The sequence below is a fragment of the Girardinichthys multiradiatus genome, chromosome X, assembly GCF_021462225.1.
Source record: "Girardinichthys multiradiatus isolate DD_20200921_A chromosome X, DD_fGirMul_XY1, whole genome shotgun sequence".
Taxonomy (NCBI): domain Eukaryota; kingdom Metazoa; phylum Chordata; class Actinopteri; order Cyprinodontiformes; family Goodeidae; genus Girardinichthys; species Girardinichthys multiradiatus.
Window position 1 is genome coordinate 19,041,793 of NC_061817.1, and position 18,111 is coordinate 19,059,903.

The following is an 18,111-nucleotide window of genomic DNA, read 5'->3' on the forward strand; positions in this document are numbered from 1 at the left end:
AAGCAGCTTAACCTTTTGGTTTTCTTAGCTTACAGATATGATTGTGTATTTCATCAGAATGACAAAAACAAAGAATGTTGTACCTAGTTGGAATAATCTCTTGATGACAATGAAATTCTAATATTAAACACCCCCCTCCCTTCAAAAAATACTGCTTAATCCAAAATTCTCTTGATTCAGGATAGAAGGACAGTAAACGGGAAAACGGAAAACTCAAAAAGACATTTATTTGGTTAGCCATGATGCAATCAAATAAAAGAACAAACCTCAAAGGATACAACCTAAAAGTTGGAGGTCACAAAATAGAAAAGCTGGAGCCGTTTGCGGTCTTCCTGCAGTGACCACTGATGAAGCTTTTTAACAAAACCTTATTATATACAAACACTTCAGTAACAAAAACATAAAACATGGCAATACGTACAAAACAATAAAAATGAATGTCCATGATCTTGAGCTAATATATCTTCACTCCACCATTATTTCCAAAGCAGAGGGCATGAAGTGCTTTTCATAACCTGAGATAGACTGTTCTTCCTCTGATGAGCTCCAACAATCATTCTTCTCTTCATCCAAGTCAACCATTTTACTGTACTCTTTTCTCCCGTATCTGCCGTCTGTACTGTCCCCGTTTTCTGTGATGGGATCCTCCCTTTCATCATCTTGGCAGTCCATCTGGTAACAACTAGTCTCCTTTCTCATCCTGTCAGGGTCAAATTCCTTTTTTTCCACGACTTCCAAAACAGAGATGCTAGGATACGGTTCATTGTGAGGATCGCAGATCCAGGTCAAGGGCTCGTTAATCTACAGGAAGTTCAAACAGAAAACTCGATTTATTTTTGCATTTTGTAAGTTAAAACATTAAAAAATAATGCGTAATCAGAAGTCATTTCCAAATAAATTAAGCATCTTTAATTAATAAACAGTCTGAATTGATTCTTTGGACGTTAGATTTTTGCTCACCTGGTGCTTCATCTGTCTGAAGATATGGCTGTTGCTGGGATCGGGAACTTTCTCATAAAGACACTGTGATGCAACTGGGCATATTTTATTGGTCCTTAGAAAAAAACTGGCAGCAAAAACAAACATGAGACACACACCATCAATACTTTAGTTATAGTTCAGCCATGTTGAAGCTCATACAGTTAATTGCAAACGGCGTCATACGCCATGAACATTTTCACATCACAAACGTCACTGTATTTCATCAGGATTTTATGTGTTGGACCAACACAAAGTAGTGCAGAATGTAGTAGTGGAAGAAAAGAAAAAAAATAGGATACATGGTTTTCAAAATTCTTACTAATAAAAATATGAAATGTTTCACCCCTCTCTTACTCCGATACCCCTAAATTAAATCACCCAATTAGAAAATAAGAGTCCACCTGTGTGTAATTTAAACTAGCTATTTTGTGAACGCCTCAGAGGTTTCATGGAGAGCATTAGTGAACAAACAGCATCATAACAACCAAGGAACATGGCAGACAGGTCTGGGATGAAGTTGTGGTAAATACCATGGGTCTCTGTCTTTGTGATCAATGGTCACAAAGACAGAGAGCTATGGTGACTCTGGAGGAGCTACAGCATCCTTTGGACAATAAAAAATAAGAGTTTTGCACTTCAGAGATCTATCCTTTTTGGAATAGTGGCAGGATGAAAGCCCTTGTTGAAAAAAAAAGGCAATATGACATCCCATCTGGAGTTTGGTACAAGCCATGTAGGGTACAAAACAAACATATGGAAGATGGTCCTCTTGAAGCCTGTAAAACACTGTGTGGAAAGAAAACCTAACTAAACAATTTTGAACACCTCCTCTTGGCAAAATGTGGTAATGGGAGCATCATGGTGTAGTGATGCTTGTTTCCAGCAGGGAAACAAGCATCACATGTGGCATATTATCTGCCACATGTTATCTGTCTTATCTTTTGCAGAAGTATAAACAACAAGTATCAAATGATGTATGATGATTTTACATTCTTTCACATGTATTAAATGAAATTAGTAACCTTTAATTAACAAGTAAAAAGATGTATGATTGAAATGTGGGTAAGAACTGAGAATTAGAGGAAAAAACATTAAGGTTTGACATTCTCAATCAGCTATATATGAAAGAGATATAACGTTAATCATGTGTGAAGCATGAATAAAAAGAATGAAGTGATGGTTTGTAACTGTGTTTTAAAGTAAATGCTGAAAGCTGAAGAATGAAATGTGTAATACTGTGTAAAGTTTAAAACTGAGCAGATTAGGGAACGAACTGGAGGATGACAAGAAGTGACGAGAGCCAGCTGCATGCTGACAGCGACGGGAGGATGTCACTACAGACCAGCTGCTATTATCGGCATCTCCAAGGCTGAGAAACAGAATCAGTGGGTCACAGTGACCATGACTAAAGTATTGAGCAATAATCAAGAAGCTGAGCTGAATAGGTTGCGCAATAACTGAGAAGCCTAATAAGGGGCTGACTGGTGAAAGCATCAAGCACCATAAAAACAATGCTGAAGGAGGGAACTGCGGTTGTTTCCTCGCAGAAGACCAGCGAACAAGATCGGACGGAGAAAAGAAGCTTAGATGGAAAAGGAACAGAGACACAGCCCCACTGGTCGACTGCATTAAAGAAGAGGATCAACCCGTGAGCCCAGAAAGGACTGTGCCTCAAGATTAAGACTGATTTCATCTAAAGCCTTTTTATAAAGACAACAGAAGTGAACTTGATCGGTGAACAGCTGATTGCTCTAAGTTTCAGGCTTCTGGAAGTCCTGAATCAACCTCATTTATGTCCCTGGGTTTCCTTCAACTGTTCAGCCTCTGGAAACTACTGTCTTTGGAGACAAATAACAACAAAGATCCCGTTTAACCATCAAAGCCTGGAGCATCAGTGCCTGCCACTTAAAGGAAGAAAACTGAAGATTAAGTCGTATTCCCTTCAAGAAACCACTCATTGTTACCAGAAGAATCATCTCCATCAGGTGCATGGATGAGTCTCCGTCTTCAAAGACTCTCCAAACTCATTAGTTTCAGCATCAGAGAAAGACAGGTTGAGTTGATTGATTAATTTCTATTATTGAAATTATTTTGTGTTGCCAAATTTAAGCTGTTACTGACCCCTGCAAAAGCGTTACTAATTATAGAAAGCATATAAAATTCTAGTTAAATCGTGGACATTCAGTTATTTGAGTCACAGTATTTTGGTTTTTCATTGGTGGTAAAAAGTCTTGTTGCCTGGTTCTAAGATATTTTAGGAGGTTTTTATAGGTTGCCTTAGTCAAGTTTGTTAAAACAGCGACCTTAGGGCTCGTGCTGAGCCACTATACCTAGCCCATATACCAAGAGTCAGTTGTAAAATTAGGGAATGAGCAGCCGTGAACAAAAGTGACTGTTGAAGTGTGAATGACTGCGAGAGGCTACTTGGTCGCCCAGACCACCAGTTGAAGAAGGGCGAGACTTTTGTATGAAGGCTGTCAGAGGCTAGGCGAGTCATTTCCCGACACCAGCTTAAACAGAACTTTCAGTAAACCTGCTTAGTAAGACGTTTCAGGTTTAGGGAAGTCCGGACCCGTTGGATGGAGAGCTGTATTGAGCAATCCCTTTAGACATGGGGAAGTAGGAGGGAGGGGTTAGCTCATCGGACAACGAAAATACAAAATGATAAAAACATTGGTGTGTGTGTGGTTGGAACCAGAAAAAATGTAAACAAGTTTAAGGTGTGTGAAGACTTTGCAGAAACTTTATGTATAATTGCTTCGTATGACCAGTGATGATTAACACTCTCTAATAATAGGTATCAAGGTATGTAGCAATGATTGTCTTACCACAGCATGCAACAAAAGAGGCAAAGGAAGACCAGCACCACCACAGTGACAATTAAATAAACTGAAAAGAAAGGAAGAAAGGAAAAATGCTTGATGCAAGAAATTTACTAAATTCACTATATATATATATATATATATATATATATACATATATATATATATATATACATATATATATATACACATATACATATATATATATATACACATATACATATATATATATATACATATATATATATATATACACATATATATATATATATATATATATACACATATATATATATATATATATATATATATACACATATATATATATATATATATATATATATACATACATATATATATATATATATACATACATATACATACATATATATATATATATACATACATACATATATATATATATATATATATATATATATATACATACATATATATATATATATATATATATATATACATACATATATATATATATATATATATATATATACATACATATATATATATATATATATATATATATATATATATACATACATACATATATATATATATATATACATACATATATATATATATATATATATATATATACATATATATATATATATATATATATACATACATACATATATATATATATATATATATATATATATATATATATATATATATATACATACATATATATATATATATGTATAAAAAGTTGATACATGATGTCATACCGTAGTCTTCATCATGATTGATTTTGAATGTTGTGGTGACCTCTGCCCCCGGCCCAGCCACGGTCACAGCTCTTATCCAAACCTTGTACTCCTGACCAGGACTAAGATCCCACAGCTTGAAAGTCATGTTTTCTTGATCTGGGGTTACACTCACGTTGTATACTAGGACAGAAATGGGTTTTTAATGAAATTAAAAATTTAAAAAAACACAGGGTAATTAACCCACGTAGAGACACAGTAGCTTATTTCTGTGCCAAGAGCATCCTAAACTAGAAAAAAGAAACATTGTGCCGGTCATTTGTACCATTCAAATCTAAATATGAAATCAATAGTCTCAATACCCCAAATGCTTCCCATGAGTTGTTCTTCTACTTCTGTTAGTTCTTTGTATTTTTTACACATATTTTATAATGCATTCTATGCCATTTTTTCCATTTCTTGTTTCTTTTATATTTTCCACACATTTTCATTGTCACAATTTTTCTCACATTCGCTCCCGTCTTATCTTTCCTACTTTTATTTCTCTTCTGTTGCTGCTCTGTCAAGTACATTTTCCTGGATGGGATCAATACTTTGAAGTTGGAATCTCCACAAATACATATTGGAAGATTTTTCTCTCTGCCTAAAAAAACATATTTGCATATTATTTTGAAGTATTTCTGCAGCTACTCTACATGTTTAGGCTTTTTATTAGTACTACATTGAATAAATCATAGGTAATTTGAGTTGGTAATTTAAGTCGAAGGGGAATTGGAGAGCAAAGAAAATGCAGCATCTGTAAGCCATTTTTTTTGTTACACACTATGCTGTAGTATTACTACAGTACCAGTTGAAAAGACTATTGTTCCTGATGTTTCTGTTTATTGTGGTGTACTTAAACCATGCATGGATTTTGAGACCGTTTAGTGCTAAATGATAGTGCTCATAGTTTTAGAATTTTCCTTTCTGTATTTGAGGTTTGAGAGTTTTTTCCTGCTGTGTTTTTTCAGATATAAATGTCTACGGGCCTACAGAAATCTGTTTGTCATAAAAACTGAAAATTTCACTGTGTCCTAATCTTAATTAGGATCTTTTTCTATTATACAAGTGTAATATGGGCTGCACGGTGGCACAGTTGGTAGCACTGTTGCCTTGCAGCAAGAAGGTCCTGGGTTTGATTCCCGGCCGGGGATCTTTCTGCATGGAGTTTGCATGTTCTCCCCGTGCATGCGTGGGTTCTCGCCGGGTACTCCAGCTTCCTCCCACAGTCCAAATACATGCCTGTTAGGTTAACTGGTCAATCTAAATTGCCCTTAGGTGTATGAATGAGTGTGTGCATGGTTGTTTGTGTGTTGCCCTGCAATGGACTGGCGACCTGTCCAGGGTGTATCCTGCCTCTCGCCCATAGATCTGCTGGAGATAGGCACCAGCTCCCCCGTGACCCACTATGGAATAAGTGGTAGAAAATGACTGACTGACAAGTGTAATATATCATATTATTTTGTACCTTTTTGTGTGTTTAATCCTATTTGGTAGTACAAGATCACCCCCTTCTGGTTGGAGCTGGGAACAGGCTCCCAAAACAAAGTCACACCAGTGCCAGAAAAATTTAATGTCTCAAATGAAGGCACTCTGGAGGGAACTAAGGGAGAAAGAGAGATGATGATTATGAACTTATTATACCTTTAATGTAAGAAAAACAGAAAGACAAGGGATTTGGGGAGAATAAATCCACTCACTGACCTCCCTGAACAGAATATCCTATGGCTGTTGCAAGCTGACTGACTTCATTGAAGTTTGACACTGTAAACAATGACACTTGGTATGATGTGTACCTTTTAAATGCCCCTTTAAATGGAGACACAGAGAAAAAAAACCATTATAAAAAATTACATTCACAACTTAAAAAAAATAAAAAATGCACCTAACAAATTCACTACCAAAAAACAAGCTGAACAAATCAGCGCAAGAGGCTGAACATACAAACAAAACAAACTGACCTCTAAAAAAGGCTGTCATCTGATTTTTGTCCACTTTAATCCAGTCAAAACTGTTTCCAGGTTGACACTCTTTGTATTGCACCACATACTGTTTGACGCTGTCAAAGAACTTAGATGGCAGGTTCCAGGACACAGTGAGGTTCTGTTCGTTCATGTCGAGGTAAATTGTTGGTTCATTCGCTTGTTTACCTTGACAGGAGACAAAAGATGTTGTTAAACCCTGTTAATCTGCAGAAGAAACACAAATGACATTGTGAAACAACAACCATGGGTAACTTCTAGCCATAGCAACCACTCAAAGCAATATTACACTCTGGTTATAATTTTTCTACTTTGCCAAAAGGGAACATTGACCTATAGGGAATAGATACCTGATGTTGGCATAGACAGAGGAGAAGCTTTTGTAGCACCAAGAGCATTGTAGGCTGAGACATTAACAGATGACATGTCCTTCAGAGGTAAATTGAGGCGCCACTTCATTTTATCATACAAAAAGAGGCAACTTGGGTCATCTGTGGACACATTCATCTGCTGTACAGTGCCATTATTGTAGCAAAATTTGACTTCATATCCCAGAATGTACCCTCGTGCCTGAGAAACAGAAAGATTCTGGACAAGCCAGACACAAGGAGATGCTGAATGCTGAATGTACATTTAGAGTGAGAGGGGGTTTAAACTCATCTTTCAGCTTACCTTCCAGTTCAGAAAACAGTCAAAGCTTGACAGAAGCTGCCCGCAGTCCCACCATGCATCCACCTCTCCAACTGGGGCTGGACAATGAATGTGAAGGAGATGTAAGACAAAAAGAAGAGGAGAAAAAGAAAGATCAATGTTATAAACTCAACACACAATAAACTTATAGGATCTACTTTATGTAATAACTTGCAAAATCCTAATTGCCAGTCTGAGTCACGTTTGTGGTGTTGGCACATTTCAGAAAATGTGGAAAGGATGTTTTTGACTCGTGACAGAGTGACCAACGACGACTTGCAATATAGAAATAATAGCCTATGGATATGTGTAAAGATAAGCAAGTAAAAATGTTACTGACTGGGTAGAATATGTTTGGAGCTCATTATTTTCCAAGTAACAGGTCAGTACATGTAGCTCAAGTGGCCTGTGTGTCAAGGTCCATTTTCCCAGGATCCCAGGGATAAGCAGTCGAATTAGTATAAGCTGTTAATTTGCTGTAGAACAACCTTTAATCCTTTAAGAAAAAGGCTTGAGAATGGGGCAGAGGTTCACCTTTCAGCTGGACAACAATGTGAAACATACACCCAGGGCTACAATGAAATGCTTTTAGATCAAAGCATATCCGTGAGTGGCCAAGTTAAAGTCCAGACCTTTATCCAATTGAGAATCTGTGGTAAGTGTGGACAACTGGTGTCCACTGAGGAACTCTGCATGCTTACTTGGGTTGAGCAAAGAAACATGGACAAAGGTTCTGGTCTATAGATTAGCCGAGCTGGCAAGCTGGCAAGGAGACACTCCAAATGACTTACATAGTTTGAATGGCAGTGGAAAGGTGGTTCTACAAAGTATCAAATTCGGGAGTGCAAATATAAACACACCACACCTTTTTCATTTTCCTTCCACTTCACAATTACACGATACATTGTGTTGGTCAATCACAAAACACACTCAAGTTTTTGGCTGTAATGAGAAAATGTGAAGTAAAATGGGTGTGAATACTTTAGCCAGGCAATGTGATTCCTTATACCTAATTTTGCTCAATTTTCAACTTGTAGCTCATCTGGCTGAGTAACATATATTTTCAAGCTTAGTACACACTGAGAAGACAGAAAAAAAATCCTCTCAAGCTGAGGCATGATCCTCCTATTCATACCTGCAAACCTCCTGCCTTAACATCCTACATCTTGTCTTTGAACAATAAAAACGTTTAGATCAAAAACTGTTCGAAAAAATCGAGAGCACAAAAGGTAAGTAAATGTGTCTGTGGTCAAGTTTCTCTTTGCTGTTACAATGCTTAATGGCAATACATATATGACAGTTGTTCATTTTTTTTAATTTTATTCATTTATTTACTATTTAAAATGAACATGTCACATGTTAACGCAAACAAACGTTTTGAATAAAAAGGAGTAGTTTGAAGAAAAAAAAAACTCTTATATTCCCCCTTCTCTCAAAAGTCACTTCACTATACTATAAGCAACTCAACATAAATCAACCATCCATATAGATACAGCACTCTACTGAATCAATGTACTTCATTATACCTTGATAGAATATTATATTTTATTATTTTCTTAGCAGAAAGTAGAAATTGATCTACTCCATTTGATTTCTGTAGAGATTATTCCACATATTTATTTCATAAACAGAAATACAACATACCATTTGTTTAATTCTGACTTTAAGTTTTTTTTAATCTCTGATCTTCCCAAATTATAAATGCTATTTCTTTAAAAAAAATCTTTTTTGCAAACATGCTGGTAATATTCCTGTTATGTATTTTAAAACATAACCAGCAAAATATCCACTATGTCATGAAAGTTCATTAATTTTAAATTGAAGAACAATAGATTTGTTGGATCTCTAATGTTTTCCTCATTTAATTCTAACAGCTCTTTTTTGCAAAATAAAAATTGAATTTGTAAACGCTTTAAAGGCATTTCCCCTAAACTCAAATAGTGAACGATCAGTGAATTACATACCAACAATGCTTCATCATCAAGAGTAACACCCAGGAATTTGACCTTTCTCATGCGCTTAATCACAACCCCATTAACATCAATCAACACATCTGTAGGAATCACTCTATTGCTAAATATCACGTAGTTAGTTCTTTCCACATTCATTATTGATTTATATTCAACCATGTTTTCATGCTACTCAATTCCTTTTAACTACATCAAACACATTTGTAAATTTTTCACCAGAAAAGAAAAAAGTGGTGTCATCTGCAAAGAGAATATTTTGAAGATGCCTAGGTATGTGAACCAGGTCATTGATATATAAAATAAAAAGTTTTGGTCCAATAACTGACCCTTGGGGTACTCCACAGTTTATATATTATTGGGTCAGATCTGACATTGTTTATCTTTAAAAACTTTACCTTTAAATGGTTACTTTTGTAAGAAAAATGCATTTATGGGTTGAGCAGCAGAGGGTTGCACTCATCAAAAAATTGCCCAATTTTGCAGAACCTCCCCAACTAGAAAAATAACCCTTTTAACCATTAGAGGAAATCTCAAAGCAGAGATGAATTTTGATGAGATTCAGCAACCAGTGTTAGTCCCATGTCCCCATTCTTAGGGACCAAACTATCCTCCGAAATGACGACACTCTGCCTTACATAGCAGGGTATAACAAAGACTACCTCCGGAATTTGGAAGAAGGGAGGATGGATGCCTTGCCTGTCCTCACTTCAACCCACACAGACATGGTGACCAGTGTTAGGAGGAAACCAGCTATTGTAACAGTGTTCGGGTCCTCCTTTTTTCCCTAATTCACTCAATCCAATAAACACCAAAGAAAACTAGATAGCAGCAGATAGCATTTGTCACCAGCAGAGACGTTTTGGCAACTTTTTCATGGGTGCTTCTCAAATAACTAACCCTGATGCTCAACCCACAAATATATGTGGGACCATTTAACGATTAATAAACAGGTTTTCCAGTTGTATAGAATGTATTACCAGGAAGCACTGTTACAACAAAGAAATAACCAACAAAACACAGTTTCTAAATGGTTTTAATCGTGGCATCTGATCTAAGCAGGCATGCACAAGGCAATAAGTCACATTTATATTTCTTGGCAAATGCCAATAAATAAATACTTACCCGACTCTGCGCTTTTTATTGTATAGCTTGGACTCCAGTCACTAATCAGGCTTGAGTCACACTGACAACGGACCTGAAATTCATAAATGATGTTGGGCTGGGGCTCCATGACTGCAAAGCTGCTACTGAGATTATATACATACTGTGAAGAAATGGGTACAATTTTAACTTTAATGAATTAATTGAAAAAAAAGACAAAAAAACATGTGCAATGAGTTTGCCAAACCGACCTGAATCCAGTTTTGGTGATCCTTAGTACGATATCTGACGTCACAGAGTCCAACACTAAGCTGCAGCTCACCGCAAATGCTGCTCCAATGAATCTCTAATGGATCTTGATGGCTTGATACAAATGTAGGAGGTGGTGGCTTGACTGGTGACATTGGGAAAGAGACAAAGGGATACAGATTAGATTAAAATGTTCAATCAGACACACAGTTCACACAGTTAATATGTTGACGATATCCTAACAGTATCAGAAACATCAATTTATTTTGATAAAGAGGATTGCGCTGTCTGAGTACATTTGAGAGTTTACTTACTGATGTCTTGTGTATGGATAACAATTTCCTGAGAATTGACAGAACCAAACTCGTTCCGAGCCTGGACCCAAACCCTGAGGTTTCCATGGCTCACAAAGTTTTCACGATGGATTAATCCATCTGAACTATTCCCATTGGTCACATGCTCATCCCTAGAAGAAAATAATGCAAGAGAAGACGTGACAGGACAAGATGAGGCAAAAAAAAAAAAAAGCAGACTTGGGAGATGAAGAGCAAAACTTGGCCAAGTTGTCCTTACTCTGCATTTTCTGGCTTCCAGTGAAGGTTGTAGATAGTTGGGGCACCAGGGTGTGGCTTTGGATCCCAAATGCATTTTATAACTGAACAGTCCTTCTGATCACATGGTCTATAACACTCAAGGTTGGAGGGAGGAGCAGGGGGGCCTGTGGAAACATGAAGATGAAAGATGTCCCTAATCAGACACATGGGATTGTAGATCATTTTCTTTGTTGCACATTTGAACAAAAAGATGTTTCATTCATCAGCCATGTTGCCATAACAGCTATGAAAGTGTGCACTCCTAAATGTTTTCCTCTGCCTCAACTTAAAATAGTTTCCATGTCAGAAACCTGTTGCATGGGTCCTCCACCTCAGCAGAGCAGATTTCCTCCTACCATACCATTATATCACCAACAAGGAGTCTTATTTCAAAAGATAGTTTCCCTTCCCTTAAAACAGCTCAGTGCTTTCCGGGAATCTTCCTGTCCTCTCAATCCCTCAACCAGTCGAGGAAGATGGCCGCTCAGATTGAGGCTGGTTCTGATGTAGGTTCCTCTCCATTGTCACTTCCTTGAATAAATTACTTCTTTACCAACTGCCTTTATAACTTTAAATGAATCTCTCTGTGTTGAATTATATTTTTTTACTGAACTGGATTGTATTTTTGAATTTGAATCAGACTTTGGAATAAATTATATTGACTTGAATTGAATCTCAACTGGAATAGATATAATCTGGTATTAACTGGACCCCTCAATCAAATGGAGTGCATAGACATGCGTTGGGAATCGATGCTGTGGATTATAAAGATTATATTTTTAAATGTACATATATACACTACTGACTTTACAATGGAATATAACGTGAGATCAGTCCAAGTACGCATGGTGTTGTTCTGGAACTCTGACTGTCAAGTGTTCATCAGAGAAACAGCCTGGGGGAAGAAACCGTCTCTGTGGCGGCTGGTTTTAGCAGACAGCGCTCTGTAGCGCTGACCTGAAGGTAAAAGCCTCATCTTTTTTGTGACCTAACATAGTAGGGTTATTTCTGCCTGAGGGAGACATTGATATGATTAGAGCCCAGACTTTTCCCACCAATAATGTAAAACAACAGGCTTTTCTGTGAAGGGCAATGAAGGTATTAAAGTGCCTGTGACACACTTTTCCCACAAATGCAGAAATTGAAAGAAAACATCTTAATATCGAAGGAATTCGGCAGTAGTTGACATAACAGGATTAAAGATTTGATAAAAGACAATTGTGACACAAAATGAGCATATTTCGATGTTACATTTTGCCAGTCCAAAGTCGCCTTGAAATGACGACAAAGGGGAAGTCTCAGGTCATTTATTGTGTGAGCGTCAATAATAAACGGTTCAGGCAGAAGCAAAGTTGCATTAAAAACAGCGTTAATATGGTGAAACGGTGCCTTGCTGGTGGTGGCAGCAATACTACGACAACAGGCGTTAGTCTGCACTATTTCCCTGAGGACCAGAGCTGCCTGGATCAGAGCTGGAAAACTGAGGAGGGACAGATGGGCTGGTCCCACCAAGCAAAGTCAGTTGTGATCGGAGAACTTTTGGCAAACTGCCTCAAACAAGAAACCTCTGAATTCACAAGAGAAATGATGTCAGAAGTCAGGATATTTTACAGACGAAGGAGAATGTTGAAGCAGATGCTATAGCCAGATTCTGAAGTTAAAAAAAAGACACACCAGGTAGTGTCTTCAGATCTTGAATCATCCCTTGTGTCTGCTGCTACTGCAGAATCTCCTGAATCAAATAGCTGAATTACCTCCTCAGCTTGCAATCAGGTTCTACAGAGTCCTACTCATGACCTAATTATTTGATTCATGTGTGTTTAAGCAGGAACACACCTAAAGGTTGCAGGACACCGACTCCCGAGGATTGGGGTGTGAGATCACTTCTCTTAAGCATTCATTGCTCTAGAACTGGAATAAAACATGGATCAACATGACAACAGAAGATAATCCATTGCTAAAGGGTACAACTGGCTCAGGGTCAATTCACCAATTTGTACTCCCATTTCCTACCCACAAGCTAATATGTGCCATTTCATCCCTTCTTTCTTCCATTTCAAAAACTAAAACAAACTATTTTTTGCCTATGTACTTACAACAATTGCTGTCTGTTTATTTCCCTGAGTAGTAAAGTATTTTTAAGGATTACAGGAATGCAGACCTATAAAAATGCTTAAATCTCCCTTATAATTTAATATAATTGTATTGTACTTTCAAAGGGTTTTTCATCACACCATATTGTCATGTATTGTTGTTCTGGTCTTTATTTGGGCCAGTTCATTCCAATAAAATAGGACTCTGAGCATCCTTCTGCTGGCATGTAGTATTTACTGGAGGCACATTTTCTTCATTATACTATGAGTAGAATATAGAAAATGACTTCAAAGCTTTGAGCTCTCTAAACCAATTTTTTGTCAATACTTTCACACTTCTAGAAAGAGTCACTGATAAAAAAAAAACATTCCATAATGCATTGTTAGTTCTTTTGCTTTCTAATAGATAAAAACAGATCAGAAGTAACAGGCCCCAATTGATTTTGTAATGTCTTTTTGTTTAAGAAAACGTGCCTTATTTTAGCAACACCACAAAGCAATATATTTTCCATGCACACAGGATATGACTGAATGCGACACTCTGGGTTAAGCAACTTGTCATCAGTTAAAACGTATGTCCTTTTCTAATGAGAAAGTCCTACTTATATACTCATTTAAACGAGGTGTTAATGCTCTAGGTTTCAGTTTTACTACTTCACATTTGTAACCAGGAGAACTCAGAACACCCTAGGAGGTATATATATGCAGATATATTTGTATGATTTATAAAAGAAAAAACAGGCAAAAATGTTACAGAACTAAAAAAAAATGAAGGTACAGGAGGTACTATACTTGTGAGTCACAGCACACAAATGCAATGACCACTGTGAGAAGCTGCTGGGGTATGATGAGTCAGAAAAAAAACTCCAAGTACCTGTGACATTTCCTATGTCACTAACATGGTAAAGTGCAACACTTTTTCATTGTTATTACACACACACAAAAAGAAAATTAGACCCCTAGGCTATTTTACTGCCCGTGAGTGTCGATATTTGATCTGGTAGGTAAGATTGAGTCAAAATAAAAGCAAAAACAAAATAGAAGTAGGCCCCTAAAGAACAAACAAAAATTAAAAAAATTAAAACAATACAAAGTCATTCGAGTCATTCACATGCCCATCCGCCTGTCTCTCAAGCGCACACGTTATTTTTGTTTTTTTTACATTCAACGCATGCCTGTTACCTTTACCCATTTCTCATAACCCTACGCACGTTTTGGCGTAATCAGTTCAACACTTGCACACTAGACATTACAAGAAAGCAGGGTAGCTGCAACGCTAACAGGAAGCAGGCAGCTACAGTCTGAATGAGTGCTTTTTCCTTTAAGACCACTTCCCCTTCAATACAGACTGCAAATCAAATCATATTCAGAGTGTAAATGAGAAAAATAGGGTCGGAGTATACATAACTTGATGGGTGAATAAAGCTAGGGACGGTCGATGCGGACTTAAAATACCATCGCCACATGTTTCCTGGCTTTTACTGTGAAGACGATAAACGTGGCATTAAAAAAAAATATAAACAAATTCACCACATCTTTGAAGGCTGTCACTGCATCCAGTCTGCATACAGTCAGAAGAATACAAAAACAAATACTGATCTAAAAATTATATTTACCACAAATTAAAAAGGATGCTTTTAAAAATAGCATTCAGGTAGAGCAACTATACACCAAAACAGTCCTCAACAACCTTTTTCATTTATTGATCTCATGGAAGCAATGGGACAAGGGTTCAGAGAGTAAAATTAAACACTCACGAGCATACAGTCAGTTTTGGGGGTTTATCAATATTATCAAAAGATGACTACCTCTTTATAATTGAAATTTTTTACACAATATTGATACATGAAATAACTCAAGTAAAAAACATGACGCACACACTACAATTCATTTTATATTATTAGAATAAAACAAATTTCTAGGAGAACATCTGCATGTAACATCTGCACAAGTAAGGAAAACACGGAGCTTCGACATTATGTGCCCCCAGTAATTAAAATGTGCTTCATATACAGTTTTAATAAGCCTACCTGAGGCAGAACAACAACGGTACGAGAAGGTGACCAGCAAGACGGGCAGAAGCCGCCACGTCGTGGGTGTGGCCATCACATTTGGACCTCAGGATTCTGTAAAACACACGAACATATTTACATTCAGGAATTTCATCTCTGCTTTGGGCGGATAAATTCACATACGGGACCAGAAGCATGGTGACAACAAGCGAACACGCTGGACGTCGCAAGACCTTCACACCAGGTAAAAATGTGCCGCGTTCACTTCCACGACTTAGCGGTATAAATAAGACGCAACAATATTTTCTCTTTAGCAAGGCTGTACATCAACTGAGAAATTAATTATAACAGAAGACTATTTACCTCATTGCTACACACACAAGGACGCATGAAGCGCATGTTGCGACTGTAGCGAACCAGTTTTAGAGACTGAGGAAAGTTGTTGCGGAGTTGAAAAGTTTGCCGCTTGATGCTCCTCCCATTTCAGGAATTGCCGATGACGTAGAAGCGAGGGTAAGTTGACGTCTCCTCGGGCTTTGTTTTTTATGCTTCTGTCCAAGCGTGCTTCTTTTTGGGGGGGTTTTCTGTAGCATTTATATATAGTTATATCTCTATATATAGAAAAAAAAAAATATATATATATGACCTTTATTCCAGATATAAATTAGCAAATATCTTTAAAAAAAACAACATTTTTTATCACAATCCAGCTTCTAACAAACTGGAAAAGCTTGAAGCGCATAATGAAACTGATAGTAGTTATTCCAACATTAAATTCACTTTGAGTCATGTTTGTTTTCATGTCATGCTACTTGACAATGAGCAAATTTACTATGTACCTCATTGTTTTATATTTTATTTAACTTTATTATTTTATTATTTATTATTTTATTTATTCGTTTTTATGCAGTGGATGTCTATTAAATAAATCCTAAATCATCCTGCTAACCAAGGTATGTCTATGTTGTCATGTAAAAAGACAAAAAAAAAACATCCTAGTTCTAATATAGTCCTGGGGTCAGAGACATACAGGTCCTTCTAAAATAATTAGCATATTGTGATAAAGTTAATTATTTTCTATAATGTAATGATGAAAATGTAATATTCATATATTTTAGATTCATTGCACACTAACTGAAATATTTCAGGTCCTTTATTGTCTTAATAGGGATGATTTTGGCATACAGCTCATGAAAACCCAAAATTCCTATTTCACAAAATTAGCATATTTCATCAGACCAATAAAAGAAAAGTGTTTTTAATACAAAAAACGTCAACCTTCAAATAATCATGTACAGTTATGCACTCAATACTTGGTCAGGAATCCTTTTGCAGAAATGACTGCTTCAATGCGGCGTGGCATGGAGGCAATCAGCCTGTGGCACTGCTGAGGTCTTATGGAGGCCCAGGATGCTTCGATAGCGGCCTTTAGCTCATCCAGAGTGTTGGGTCTTGAGTCTCTCAACGTTCTTTTCACAATATCCCACAGATTCTCTATGGGGTTCAGGTCAGGAGAGTTGGCAGGCCAATTGAGCACAGTGATACCATGGTCAATAAACCATTTACCAGTGGTTTTGGCACTGTGAGCAGATGCCAGGTCGTGCTGAAAAATGAAATGTTCATCTCCATAAAGCTTTTCAGCAGATGGAAGCATGAAGTGCTCCAAAATCTCCTGATAGCTAGCTGCATTGACCCTGCCCTTGATAAAACACAGTGGACCAACACCAGCAGCTGACACGGCACCCCAGACCATCACTGACAGTGGGTACTTGACACTGGACTTCTGGCATTTTGGCATTTCCTTCTCCCCAGTCTTCCTCCAGACTCTGGCACCTCGATTTCCAAATGACATGCAGAATTTGCTTTCATCCGAAAAAAGTACTTTGGACCACTGAGCAACAGTCCAGTGCTGCTTCTCTGTAGCCCAGGTCTGTGGAATGCGCCTCCTGTAGCCCATTTCCTGCACACGGTGGCTCTGGATGTTTCTACTTCAGACTCAGTCCACTGCTTCCGCAGGTCCCCCAAGGTCTGGAATCGGCCCTTCTCCACAATCTTCCTCAGGGTCCGGTCACCTCTTCTCGTTGTGCAGCGTTTTCTGCCACACTTTTTCCTTCCCACAGACTTCCCACTGAGGTGCCTTGATACAGCACAGCACTCTGGGAACAGCCTATTCGTTCAGAAATTTCTTTCTGTGTCTTACCCTCTTGCTTGAGGGTGTCAATAGTGGCCTTCTGGACAGCAGTCAGGTCGGCGGTCTTACCCATGATTGGGGTTTTGAGTGATGAACCAGGCTGGGAGTTTTAAAGGCCTCAGGAATCTTTTGCAGGTGTTTAGAGTTAACTCGTTGATTCAGATGATTAGGTTCATAGCTCATTTAGAGACCCTTTTAATGATATGCTAATTTTGTGAGATAGGAATTTTTGGTTTTCATGAGCTGTATGCCAAAATCATCCATATTAAGACAATGGAAGACCTGAAATATTTCAGTTAGTGTGCAATGAATCTAAAATATATGAATGTTAAATTTTCATCATGACATTATGGAAAATAATGAACTTCATCACAATATGCTAATTTTTTGAGAAGGACCTGTACAGGTGTTGGACAATGAAACTGAAATACCTGTCATTTTAGTGTGGGAGGTTTCATGACTAAATTGGACCAGCCTGGTAGCCAGTCTTCATTGATTGCACATTGTACCAGTAAGAGCAGAGTGCGAAGGTTCAATTAGCAGGGTAAGAGCACAGTTTTGCTCAAAATATTGAAATGCACACAACATTATGGGTGACATACCAGAGTTCAAAAGAGGACAAATTGTTGTTGCACGTCTTGCTGGCGCATCTGTGACCAA

At 37.5% G+C, this 18,111-nt stretch overlaps 1 protein-coding gene across 1 annotated transcript; it reads right to left on the minus strand.

The window, feature by feature from the left end:
• Nucleotides 1-203: 203 nt before the first annotated feature.
• Nucleotides 204-15,753, minus strand: LOC124862255 (interleukin-6 receptor subunit beta-like). The gene is made up of 15 exons (XM_047356073.1): nucleotides 15,624-15,753; nucleotides 15,279-15,374; nucleotides 11,136-11,280; nucleotides 10,877-11,028; nucleotides 10,565-10,707; nucleotides 10,335-10,476; nucleotides 7,225-7,301; nucleotides 6,903-7,140; nucleotides 6,532-6,720; nucleotides 6,275-6,379; nucleotides 6,039-6,173; nucleotides 4,553-4,714; nucleotides 3,810-3,870; nucleotides 961-1,066; nucleotides 204-801 (listed from the first exon to the last, which is right to left on the minus strand). The coding sequence occupies exons 2-15, from the start codon at nucleotides 15,352-15,354 to the stop codon at nucleotides 466-468; spliced, it is 2,067 nt and encodes a 688-aa protein (XP_047212029.1). The 5' UTR covers nucleotides 15,355-15,374; nucleotides 15,624-15,753; the 3' UTR covers nucleotides 204-465.
• Nucleotides 15,754-18,111: the final 2,358 nt, after the last annotated feature.

Excerpts from the sequence above, each read along its gene's own strand:
- LOC124862255 (XM_047356073.1), bottom strand. The coding sequence starts at position 15,354 with ATGGCCACACCCACGACGTGGCGGCTTCTGCCCGTCTTGCTGGTCACC. Across the intron at positions 10,708-10,876 it reads TATCCATACACAAGACATCA|TCAAGCCACCACCTCCTACA; the intron begins GTAAGTAAACTC and ends CAATGTCACCAG. Across the intron at positions 6,721-6,902 it reads TCTGTCTATGCCAACATCAG|GTAAACAAGCGAATGAACCA; the intron begins GTATCTATTCCC and ends TCTCCTGTCAAG.